Source organism: Macrosteles quadrilineatus, unplaced genomic scaffold, assembly GCF_028750875.1.
Source record: "Macrosteles quadrilineatus isolate MER2022 unplaced genomic scaffold, UCM_ALF_1.0 Scaffold_2__2_contigs__length_208266976, whole genome shotgun sequence".
NCBI classification, from domain to species: Eukaryota; Metazoa; Arthropoda; class Insecta; order Hemiptera; family Cicadellidae; genus Macrosteles; species Macrosteles quadrilineatus.
Window position 1 is genome coordinate 170,768,099 of NW_026542595.1, and position 13,467 is coordinate 170,781,565.

Genomic DNA, 13,467 nt, shown 5'->3' on the forward strand with positions numbered 1-13,467 from the left:
ATAGCTACTGAGAATATGTTACCTCAACCAAAGTTAGGTCCACAATTATTTCCGGCTCAAACCGGGCCAACTATTGGCTCCACCCGACCCTTAAATATTGAGGACCTGCAGACCCCAATATAATTAATAGCAAAGTTAATTAATTTCTCTACTGTTTTTTTATTTTTTTATTTTTTTTATGTACATCTTTTTTCTCAATACGAATAAGGTTCTTCAAGGGATGGTTAAGGAAAGATTAGAAAGTATTTAAAAAATTGGTTCATTAAACTCTTTCTCAAGCTGTAAAATGTTGTGCTGCAGGTGACAATATTGATCTCACCAGCCAAGAGAGCGTACAGCTGGTATCAACATACCAGAGTCCATAGAGATCCCGTGGCTCTCAACTATACTTTCTACGACATCATCTCCGCCTCGGACACGGCCCCTAAACATCTCCGTGACTTGCGCAATCGGTAAGTAGAATAGACTTCACATGTAATGTAATAATTTAGAAGCCAAGAAAATTAAGTTCAGGACCTTCTCACCAGAGGTTACTAGTGTATTGGGTTCAATATTAATTTAAATCAATGCAATATCATAGCAAACAGCTGATTGATTTATCACTTGACACAGAATATTGTCATTAGTTAGTCATTATTAGGTAGTCCACAATGCAGTCGACTATTACATGAGAAACATTTAGGAAATAATTTCACGACCAGTGGGATGTCACCCGAGAACTGATACCTGTGCTCTCACACATAAGTATAAGCACTTTGATGAATTTTCTAATATTACAAAAAAATCTCTCACATGTTCTGTAGTTTGTAACGTATCTTTAATCTTAGTAGGACTAGGAAGCCAAGTTGAAATGCTTGGATTGTTTCGTTGTTCAATTATTCTTATTTGACAGCTAGCTAATATTTTGTCATGAGCGTTTACTCAAACTCATCAAGGTGTCGGCTATTGAACATTTTGAACTTGAAAAATGAAATTGTTGTGTGAGGCTAATAGGTCATTGCAATATCATTATGGTCTTAATGTTGCTCAGTAAAACACTGACCTGTATACTGTTCTGTATAAAGCTAAAAAACATTGTAAAGCTAGCGTTTTTGACACTTCATCACGAGACCTCAACAAACACCAAAGTAAATAATGATGGCTAAATGTTATCTTGTGAATTCACTAGCAAAAGTAGTCAGATAGATTCTAAGGCAAAGTTACGCGGATAAATATTTTGTTCCGAATATTATTTGCAAAAAATAATCCAATGGAAAGACTGAGAATTGATTTTAAATTTTTAACAAAAATTATACTGCTACTGTGAGCTATTTTAATTGATTCTTAACCCCCAACAAAATCTAGAACTTAGCTGAACATATCTAGAGTACTGTATATCTATCTCAGTTGTTCGTACGTGTGTCCAATATCTACTATTCCCTGTGTTGTAGGTGTCTGAACCCTGGCAAGTACGCACAACATCTAGAGCGATGGCTAACCTACTATTCTCCTCAGCAACTACACATCATAGACGGAGATCAACTGAGGTCGAACCCCATCCAGATAATGGATAGTCTACAGAAGTTCCTCAAGATCACTCCCTTCTTTGACTACTCCTCCCATCTTAGGTAAAGTGACCTTGAAATTATTAAATTTGTTCTTGCTTACTGCAATCCTTGTCATTAACATTGTAAATTGTTATTTTATTCTTATTGGTGCCTGGATTTGTATTAAAATATGAATTAATCTTGTGACATTAATGGCCTTCAATTACCTGTACATTGTGGTTAGTGGCCCAGGATCACTTATTGGTAAATTTGGTTTAATTTATCTGTCTGTCAGTGATCCAACTGTTGTCCTAATGGCGACCGGTTTCAAAAAAAAAAATTAATCATTAGACTAAATTAAAATATAAAATCTCTCAAATTGAGATTGTCCGGGAACACGAACGCTAACGGTAATGTAAGACATCAAACATAAAAAAAACAAAGGATATTATACACAACTGACCAGTATAGGACACTACAAGGCAGCAAGTGTTGGATGTGTTGTACTGTCCTGTACTGACCAGTTGCTCAAAATGTCCATCCGTTATTTCGTGTTTTACATTTACAGTCACTGTGTTTGTGTTTGCCGATGATCTCAATTTGAGAGATTTTACTTTTTAATTGTAACCTGAAGATAATATTTTTATCTTAAACCAATCACTATGTAGACGACCTTTGGATTACTGGCAGACAGGTGAACTAAACCATATTACCTTAAATTTTATTGTATGACTAAAAGCTGATTTTTAAAGTTAGACTATGTGTGATGCCTCAATTCACTAAATAGTTGTTAAACTTTAGAAAATCTATATTACCATGCTCTCACCCTACAAACATTTTCAAATTCACTTCAGCTTTACCTACTGCTGTTTAGTACAACTGGTTGGTTATGTTCAGGTATGATCCGAAGAAGGGATTCTTTTGTCAGGTGCTCAACGACGATCACACAAAGTGTCTTGGCAAGAGCAAAGGACGTCTTTACCAGCCAATGGACCAGCAGTCCTACAAGCTGCTTCAGGTTATTACTCTACATTAATTTTTAAATGTAAATTTTATATGGTGTAAGATTATTTTATGCTTGTTTGAAGCAATGAAGTTAGATTGATCTGTCAATTAAGTTTCTTTAAGGTAGAAGCTCAGTGCTTCAGTTGGCATGGTAAGACCAATTTGCTTTATCATTTTGATGTTTCTGGAAGCCAAAAACACTATTGGCTCAAATTTTTACACATTTGTGTCTGTGAACACAATAGCTTGAGCAATTAATTTTGGTCCGATCTTGATGAAACTTGCCATGAATGTGTAGACCTGGGTAAACATGATTGAGTATGCAAACCAGCAGGAATGGGTTATGAGAACGAAGTAAAAGAGGATTTTTACATTTTCAATAATTATTTTTTTCTAGATTTTACAATTGAAACATAAATACAGGTGTTGTGTTTTAAATAAAGAATAGATTTGAATAACTTAATGAACTCATTTTATTAAGATGTAAACAGAAAAACAAAACTGTAAAATCAAAACATAAACAATCATATTAAAATAATGATCAGCTGGTTAGCAATCCTCCTCCTTTATTTTTCTTCATATACTTACAATCTTCTTATTTGGTCCACATGTCTTTTACACACAATTCCTTCTTCCATTTTAACAAGATAAATAACATTTCCTATTTGTTTTTCAATTTTTCCAACTGTCCATTTGTCATTTGAATTAAGGGAGTAGTTCCTCACCAGCACTCCCTCTCCTATATTAAAGTGTCGCTTTGTTACTTGCATCTCTGTCTCTTTCAAATTAGGCTTCTCTACTAATAGATCAAGTTCTGTTCTTATATTCCTCCCAAACATGAGGCTATAGGGAGACTTCCCAGTCGTGGAATGCTGTGTTTTTCTCAACTGTTTTAGTATAGTGTTAATCTTGCTCTCGACACATCCATTTGCAATTATAAGGCTCTTCACAGTTTGGACCACCCTTTCAGCTTGTCCATTTGACTTAGGACAAAATGGAGCTATGGTTTTTTGTATTATTCCATACCTTGTGAGAAAATCTTTGAAAGGTTTTGAAGTTAGCTGAGTTCCATTGTCTGATACCAGGACATGAGGAAACCCGAAGGTTGTAAATAATCTATCCAATTGCTTAACACACCAAGCTGTGGTTGTAGATTTTGTAGGTATAATTTCTACCCACTTACTGTAAGCGTCAACGACGATTAAGTACCACCAACCCCGCAGTGGACCAGCAAAATCAATGTGTATGCGTTCCCAAGGTCCGTTCGGGAGCTCCCATGGGTGAGTTGTCTCCTTAGGTGGATTTTTCAATTTTTGTTGACATGAATGACAATGTTTCACCATAGCTTCAATTTCTTGATCCATATTCCTCCAATAACAGTAGCTTCTAGCTAGCAATTTCATTTTTGTCATGCCCATATGACCAGCATGTAATTCTTCCAAGACTTGTTTGTGTAAAGTGGAAGGTACACAAATTCTATGCCCTCTGAATATGCAACCGTCTTGTAGACAAAACTCATTATCATTCAAACTGAGTTCTTTTAAGCTTTTTCCTGATATAAGATGATCGTATACCTTTTTAAGTTCCTCGTCCTTTTGTGTTTCTTCTTCAATTTGTCTTCTTGATACAGGCATCATCTCTACTTGATTTATTAGATACCGTTCATGGTCGTCACATACATTTGATACTTCTGTAACAGGAAATCTTGATAAATAATCCACATTAGCATGTTGTGTCGTACTTCGGTATTCAATCGTATAGTCAAAACCCGATAAGAAATGAGCATAATTAAAAATCCTTGATGCAGTCATAGATGGTAAGGTCTTTGTCGGGTTGAAGATGGCTACAAGGGGTTTGTGATCAGTTATTAAAACAAACTTCCTTCCATAACAGTATGCAAAGAATTTCTTTAAGCCCCAGTAAATTCCCACAGCTTCTTTATCTATCTGACTGTATTTGCGTTCTGTTTTCGTAAGCGATCTTGATGCAAATGCAATGGGCCTCTCAGATCCATCCTTGTATCTATGTGATAAGCAAGCTCCTAGCCCTGTAGGACTTGCATCTGTTGCTAGGATTAACGTTTCATTTGGGTCATAGTGAGCTAGAGTTTGATCACTTGTTATTTCTGCTTTTACTTTCAGAAATGCATCTTCACATTCTTGAGTCCACGTAAATTGTTTTCCTTGCCGTAACAAACCATTCAGTGGTTCCAGTAAGCTGGACATGTTTGGTACAAAACGTGTGTAATAGTTGGCAAGACCCAAAAATACTCTTAGCTGGTGTACATCACTTGGTCGTTTGGCTTTAATTATAGCTTCGATATTATCAGCAGATTTGTGTAAGCCATTTTCGTCTATGACATGTCCTAAATATTTGACACTCTTCTGGAAAAATTTACATTTGTCACGATTCAAGCGCAAGTTAAACTGTTTGATTCTTCCAAAAACTTTCTGTAGGCGATCTAATGTCTCTGAAATAGTGCTCCCCTGTATCAAAATATCGTCAAAAAAACAAACTGTACCTTCCAGACCGTGGAGAACCTTATCCATAAACCGTTGCCAAATACTTGGTGCAACTTTTATGCCAAACATCATTCGATTTACTCTATAAAGTCCCAGATGTGTACTTATGGTCTGTATTTCCCTAGATTCTTCGTCCATCGGAAGGTGTAGATAAGCATTACTTATGTCTAATGTGCAGAAATATCGACCTTTATTCATGTTAGAAAAAATATCTTCAATTCGCGGGATTGGGTATTTGTCGTCACATATAAGTTTGTTTGCCGTCACTTTGTAGTCAGCACAAATTCTTACGTTTCCATTTGCCTTTCTTACTGGAACAATAGGAGTTCCCCATTTTGAATTTTCAACTTTTGATATTATTCCATTACTCTCCAGTCTATTTAGTTCTTCTTCAACTGATTTCTTCAATGCGTAAGGAACTTGTCGAGGTTTGATAAAAATAGGTCTAGCTCCTTCTTTTAACTCTATGTGACCTTGTTCTGATGTAATTTTTCCGATTCCGGGAGTGAAAATTTCTTGAAACTCTGTCAATAGTTTGTCCAATTTTTCTGAACAATCACTTTCAACCACTTTGATATCTGCCCAATCCATTTTTACTTCTCTCAGCCACTCTCTTCCAAATATTGGCTCAACCTTTTGTCTCAGGACATACAACTTTCCATAGAAATTAAAATCTCTGTATTTACAATCGACAAAACAAACTCCAAGAGGCTTGATGATTTCACCAGTATATGTTTTCATTTCAACAGCGGTTTTGAAAAGACGTTTATTTACATGTAGTGATTGAAAATCGCTGTAAGATATTGAGCTTAACGCTGCTCCTGTATCAAGTTCCATCTTCAGCTTCTTTCCCTCAATGTCCACATCTATTAAAAACTTATCACTTCCAGATGAAGTTGATCCCATTGTATAAACCTCGTGGATCGATGAATGGTTGTCCTCAATATCAATTAAGTTTGATTTCAATTCCTTGTTTTTCCCAGTTCTTACATCAGTTCCACTTCTAGATAAGCAAACCCTTGAAATATGTCCAATCTTATTACATTTCCTACAGAATTCGTTCTTAAATCTGCATAAATTAGCCTTGTGCTGTTCACTGCCACACCTGTAACACTTGCCTCTTAAATCTTCAAATGAAACTATGGGTTTGTTTCCCTTAAATTGACTTTGTTTGTCTTTGTATCCAGATTGTAGGCGGTTAATGTTTGCAGTTTCTTTTAGCATTGTATTTCCATCTCTCCGGTTAATCTCATAACTTTCAGATTTAGATTGTTCTATGGAAATCGCAGTTTGTACCACTTCGTTGTAAGAAATTTTACCATCTTTTTCTTGAAGAAGTCTAATTCTAATTTCATTGTCTTTTAACCCCCGTATGAACTGCATTTTTAAGAACATATCACTTACCGTACTTTCACAGTTATAACAATAAAAATCACAGTCCGTTGCTAAACGTTTAAGTTCTCTGGCATATACGGCTATGTTCTCTCCAGGTTCTTGAACCTTGCAAACAAATTTATGTTGGTTAGCTAGTATGCTAGGTGAAGGCTCAAGACAATTTTTCAAAGATTCTGTGAGTTCATTGAAGGTTTTGTCACCTGGTAACTCAGGAGCTAATGTATCACACAATGTTTGGTGCATCTCTGGAGAAAGTGTACTGACAAACAAACATGTCTTGGTCTTTTCATCTGTAATTTTCTTTAACTGAAAATAGTTTTCAAGTCTCATCAAAAAGTTTTTAAATGTCTCGTTCTCTGTGTAAGGTGTAAAGTTAATGTTAGGTACATGGCTATCGTGTGCAACTGATATAGAAGTTGTGTGTTCATCTGTAGATTTGTTCGGTATAAAGAATGGCTGTAACAATGCTCTTATCTCTAAATATACCTCTTCTACATCAGCCCTGTAATCTTCTTCTTGTTCAAAATCATCTTCATCTTCTATTTGTAAAATATCTTCGTGTAGTGAGATGAATTTATGCCAAGCTTCCTCTGCTACATTTAATCTGCCAGGAGCATCATTGACTGATGAACCCTTGTTTTTTAATAGGTGTAGAGTTCTTGTAATCTGGCCTTTTAGTGCTCCTCTTTTATGTTTCAGTCTTCTGATATCATTTCTTTCATCACTCGTCGCCATTTGTTGTGTTTTAAATAAAGAATAGATTTGAATAACTTAATGAACTCATTTTATTAAGATGTAAACAGAAAAACAAAACTGTAAAATCAAAACATAAACAATCATATTAAAATAATGATCAGCTGGTTAGCAACAGGGTTGTTAAAAAAGAAAAGTGAATAAACGGTTGGTACGTCTATTTCCGTTTCAAACAGCTACACCAATGGAAAGGGTGTGTTGATAAGTTTATTTTGACAAGGTTATGTTTTGTCTCCGTAGCTTAGTTGAGTACCACTTTGTGTCCGAAACGTCAGCCTATAGTTTTACTCTGTCAACAACGCAGTTATCACCCGAAGACCTTTATTCAACAATATGCCGTGACTGTGGAAGCCTATCATCTAGATCCAATCATTATAGTTTACCATTAAGCCTGTTGAGTATTTTTTCTCAACTTTCCTCTTTTGTTTCACTTTGTAAGCGTTTTTATCAACTTTCTGAAATCGTAACTATGTTATCTCCAAACCTGATTTTCACCTTTTTCTGCTCTTTTACTATGTTCACAATATCCTTTCTACCATCTAATTGGCTGTTCTGATATTGACTGTGTCTCGCACAGATCAACTCAAAATTTTCCATCTTTGATTTATTTTAACACGTTCACTGCGCTACGAGATCCCGAGGTCTCGTATCGTACCTAGCCCGTAGTGCGGGACCCATAATATGGCTTCTTTCCAAAAACTACGACATCCATATTTCGACGTACAGTTATCGTAAAGAAATGAAACTTGTACATATATAATGCATTTTTCTTGGTGTATCAACTAGTAAATATGAAATGAACGAGATAAATAGATCTCGTAACGCACTGAAGTAATACACTTTTACTTTATTACGATACGAGACCCCTGGGTCTCGTATCAAAAATAGTTGTTCCAAGCACTACATGAGGCTAATGGGGTGATTAGTAACCATGATAACCTTTGTCGAATGCTTGGATGAAACAGGGAAACCAAAGAAATAATTCAAGAACAAAGAGAAAGAATAATGGCGTTTTTATGCTGTTATTTTTAATGAGTTATCTAATGTTTTATAGGTTTACATATTTTTTGTTTTCAACTATGGGAACATAAATCTTGTTTAACTATCGACGTGTTTCTCTTCTAAAACAGCACTAACGGATGCGTATTATAAAGGTCACTGGTAAATTACCTAAAATATCACGATTGTGCAATGTTGTATTTTTATGTAAAAAAGCAAATCATTTACATTAATTCGAATATTTCTCCTGGTCCCTACTAAATCATACAAAAATGAATGCTAAATAATCGTCAAACCGGACAAGCAATTTCCGATAAACAACTTTGTATCGTTGGTTTTTGTTTTGCGATTAGGATCCCTTTCCCAGCCCTTTAGGGAAGTGGTGCAGTCTAAATATAGCTTCAAGGTTGCACCCATCCCTTCCCCCCGCCCACTCGACTCACTGTTGGCACGCACTCATTTCGAGGTCATAGCCCAACCCCAAAATTATAACGAAATAAATACAGTAATTTGTAAACATATTTCGTTTTTATTTTATTTAGCCTGAAATCAGCCGTAAGGAAACGCATTCATAGAAAAAGTGATAAAAGATAAAAGAAAGATCAAATATATTTTTTATAACGGTTACGATTATAAGGAATTCGTAAATAAACAGATAACATATATTTTTCTTAAATTGTTATTGTAGGAAAAGAATAAATACAAATAAATAATGAACTATTACAGCTGTGCGGTACGAGATCTCGGGGTCTCGTACAATGACGTCATATTTACTTCCTGGGCTGGCTGAAGATTGTCAACATTGTACTGGTTCAGATAAACAAACATTCAGCGCTCTCTCGCCTTTCTTTACGAGGTTATGATGCGCAAAAGATTACTGCGCAACATAATCTCGGGGTCTCGTATTGCACCTGGGTAATCATAGCGGACGAGACCTATAGATCTCGTAACGCACCATTGGAATAATCCTGGAAAATATACAACGCAGTGAACGTGTTAAGTAAAATAAACTTAATTTTTGCACAGAAATTTCTGTATAATACGTAAAAGTTTGCAACCTATAACACACTTATTTAAAAAATAAAATACACACTTTTTTATGTTAACTTCTCTTTGATCCTTTCCAACATTGAGCTTCCATTCTGCTACTTATTAGATCTGTTTCTCTCGGTTTGCAGAGGTACTACTTGTCACACAACACAGCCCTCGTCAAGTTGCTGAAGAGGCTAGGTATCCGCACTGTGCCGCAGTGGCTCAAAGACGACCTGAGTGACACCCTGCCCACCTGACATTCTGCAGGTAAGAGCTAGGATCGAACTAGACGATCTGTTACCAGTTAGGGCCACAAACAACTGTATCGCTAGGTAAACCTCAGAGCTGCCTAGGGCTTACCCACAGCTACTTTAAGCCACTCGGGAATTAAACTCAGCACTCGCTAACATACCCAACTTGTTAGCCCACAAAACATACAAAGAACTCAAAGATTAGTCACAACCAAAAGGTAGAGTGGAACAGTGTTAATAAATCAGTATAATACAGAAACCTATATTTTGGAAAAGACTCTAAACCCCATTTTGAACAAAACTCTAAAGGCTATGTTGACTATATCCAAGGCTAAAAGCTTTGAGGTCCAGCTCCCCCAACAAGACCCTTGTTATTCAACTCGGACACAGCTGCTACACACTAAACTGACCCCTGATCAAGTCCACCAACCTACTTAAAGCCACAGCCTTCTGTAGGTTAACAAAATATATGATCAACACTTCCATCCTACTCGTACAACATTGCCAAACACTTCCTCTTCAAAATATTTGACCCCTCCTATTACACAACCTTGAATGAAAATGGAGTACAGTAAAGTCCAAAATGCATAATTTGGACTAGACTATTTGGCTAAGTAAATATTTATATTTTACTTTGATTTTCCCTCCGAAAGCAGAGCCGTTTCCAATTATTTACATATTATTGTTTTGTTCTAGGACGCTGGCAGCCTAATGTTGCTTCACTGTAAACGTCATGGACAATACTTTCACCATATCATTCGGCCCTCTCAAAACTTATTTTTATACAATTTTATCGCAGCTGCTTTTATCTTATCTTAACATTTTATTGATTGTTTAAAAGTAATTATTTTTATACCAGTCTTTACATCAAGCTTATACCTTTTTGTGGTGTTATTTTCATATTGTTTATGTCTATACACATTTCTTATATTTGTTAAGTTTTAATTTTTACTACACACCTGTGATATTTTACGTCTTTGTCAAACTTTTTATATTTGATCTTGCATGTTTATAGTTTAACACCTGCATGAACTTTGGATTTTATTTATGACTAAACAATATTTTGCTAGCCTCTTTATTAGTTTGTAAAGGTTTTTTGTTGAAACATGTGTATGAATTTGTGGCTCTAAGGTTAATTTAGGGAATATTTTTAACTCCCTTTATTTTTAAATGACAAAGTAGTAGTGTTTTGTTTTGGAGCCATTTTATATGTTAGAATTTTACACTGGTGAGATTAATTTTCAGTTAATCTCTAAACCGAGGGCCGATCAGACCAACTACTAGTCTTTAGCAATATTTCCCTGACTTTTATGAGTTGTAAATAAACTCTATCCTATTCCTGCCATGTTCATTGTTAGTCGTACACAGCTATTTATCTTGGACACTATTTGTATGGTTGTTTTTGACTTGCGTGTAAATATTTATATATATAAGGAAGTTTCAATGTTGGTCGTCGTGTATTATTTCATTTAACTCACTGTTGGACAGTATTCAGCCACATGAGAATTCCCGGTGCAAAATTATGCGTCAAGAATACTTGTATTTTAATTTTCAATGTGTAATTTTATTGCATTTAGTATCTTTTTAATATTTAAATTTTGTACTTAATTATTTAAAATATTTTATTAAGCATGAAAAAAATTAATTACAGTTGATGTAAAAAACTAATTTTTAAGTTTTCATTACATTTGCCTATTTTTACTATTTACATGATGTTAAATCAGCATAAATGAATACTGCCCAATCAAAAACTGATCCAGCACATATTAGTTGAGGACTAGAAATTATTTTTTTGTACCTGAACAAACTCCCCTACTTTTCACTCAGACTCAAGCAAATTTTGTGCCATACTTTTTAACAGGTTCATAAATTCTTTAGTTTTGAGATCATTTATAATGTAAGCTTCCAGTCCAATCTAGTGTTAAAAATATTTATATTTTGTTTAGATTGTAATTTTTATAAGGTATCGAGGGAATTATTTATTAGACCCTAATGAGAGTTGTATTTAAATGCAATAAATTAGTAATTTATGTTTAATATTTCTTTATTGCCTATAGAAGATATTAATCCACGGATCTAAAATTTTGTTGTTATACAGTATATTTCAGCCGGTATTGTTTTTAAATGTTTGTAATAGTTGGATTACTAGACAAAGTTTTATAAAATATCATCCAAATTGAGTGATGAGTTGTTCAAATTCAAGCGAGATTAGGTAAAATGTTACTTGACATTTTTATAAAGCCCTTTCCTAAAATAAATTTTAATGTACATACTAATTGAAATTTGTTGTTGCTGGACATGTTTTATTGTAATGTTCCAGATAGTATTGCAATTTATGTAAAAATGTCAATCTGTTTGACTGTACATAATTTAATATAAGATTTAAGAACTTAGACCGAGCAGTGGCAAAATGAAGAATAGAAATTAAAGTAAAATTTTCAAAATTATGTTCTGTCGATTTGCATTACGTCTTGAAAGGTTTTATGGGAGGTTTTCTTACTGTTGAAATGTAATACACACTTTTATTTTTAACACCCTCTGTCTTTTAGTATATTGTTTTTGCCAATTTTTCACAATTGATATAAATGTAAAAAAATTGTTTGCTGCTTCTACAAAAACCATTTTTTTTTTTTTTTTACCTAGAGCATGTACTATTTCTGTCGCTCAAAGAAAGGCAATATAATATTCTACAGAAGTAATTTTGCATTTAAAATTAAAACATTTATCTAGCATTTCATTTATCTCGGGGTGAGTTTAAGCATTTGAGCATTCATTTTTAATTACTTCTACATTTACTATGGTAAGGTTTGCATGAATACAGTACACTTCTTTTCTGATGAAAACAAATTTTAAACAATCAGAATTCAACATATAAAGATAGAATGTGTTTCGTTTCAAACAACACAATACGTTTCCAAAGTTAGTAAACTTAAGTGCTTTAGTGAACGGTAAAACCGTGTTTACATTAGACTAGTAGGCAGGCAAGTTACCTGCCTCTAATGTATTTCAAGTTACCTGAGGCATGTAACCTGCCCACCAACTGGATTCATGTAAACGTGGCTTTAGGAATACAACAATGACATCTATAAGTACCCATCAACCTTGAATAACTACCAAAATCATGACAGTGGATCAGCTATCCATTTGCCAAGTATACATCTTGTTCTGAAAAACAGATAACTTTTTAATTTGTACGTAATTACAGCATCAATAAGAAAAATGACAAAAGCTTTCATTAGAATTTTCTCTTCAGTTCTTATTTTGTTATTATTTTAAGTTATTCTAAAATACTATTAAACTTATTGCAGTTTGAGTATAACCATTGACTATTGTTAATAGTCAAAGGTATAACTTTTGCCACTGTAGTTGTACTGGTTGATGTTATCTATTACACGTAAATTTATTTGTATTAAATTAAGGCAGCAGGAAAATCTCGCTCTTGTGTTGGGCGAATTAAATAAAAACTAAATTAAATTGAAACGTCAAACACGCTCCTATATGTCTTTATTTTTATATAATTTTTGTTGATTTAAGTAATTATACATGTTATTAATATAAGAATCATAAATGTAAAAATAAATCATCTAACATTTTATTTGTATTTTTACTCTTTACCTTACTTAAAATTTGTAAAGCTTGATGACCCTTGTTAAATGTTTATCACTTTTGATTGTTTAAAATCAGGATATTGAGATTATGATATTTGGCCAATATCTACTGCGTCTTTTAGAGGTACTTGCAAGCCTAAATTTGCCTCTTAAAAAAAGACATTTTTCATTTCCGTTTGGGTTTTGGCCTACTTATTAGGAAACATTTTGTATGATAATCGTAAAATTGTGAACAAAACTGGTATTTATCGAAAAAAGAGAACAGCACTAGCTAAAAAACACAATCTCATCAGTCAGGAAACGAACACACGCTTTACTCCTTTAAGTCCTGAATCCATTTACCAACCTTTTATAGCAGTGATGACTGTGTTGCTAA

At 34.2% G+C, this 13,467-nt stretch overlaps 1 protein-coding gene across 1 annotated transcript in view; it reads left to right on the plus strand.

Annotated features, from left to right (window-relative positions):
* LOC128985452 (bifunctional heparan sulfate N-deacetylase/N-sulfotransferase) overlaps positions 1 to 13,078 on the plus strand; it is a 127,792-nt gene extending 114,714 nt beyond the window's left edge. Inside the window, exons 16-20 of the mRNA XM_054404940.1 lie at positions 301 to 452; positions 1,431 to 1,607; positions 2,424 to 2,544; positions 9,379 to 9,499; positions 10,180 to 13,078. Coding sequence (XP_054260915.1) covers positions 301 to 452; positions 1,431 to 1,607; positions 2,424 to 2,544; positions 9,379 to 9,489 — 561 coding nt within the window. The 3' untranslated portion in view covers positions 9,490 to 9,499; positions 10,180 to 13,078. The remainder of the gene's footprint in view (positions 1 to 300; positions 453 to 1,430; positions 1,608 to 2,423; positions 2,545 to 9,378; positions 9,500 to 10,179) is intronic.
* The last annotated feature ends 389 nt before the right edge of the window (positions 13,079 to 13,467 follow it).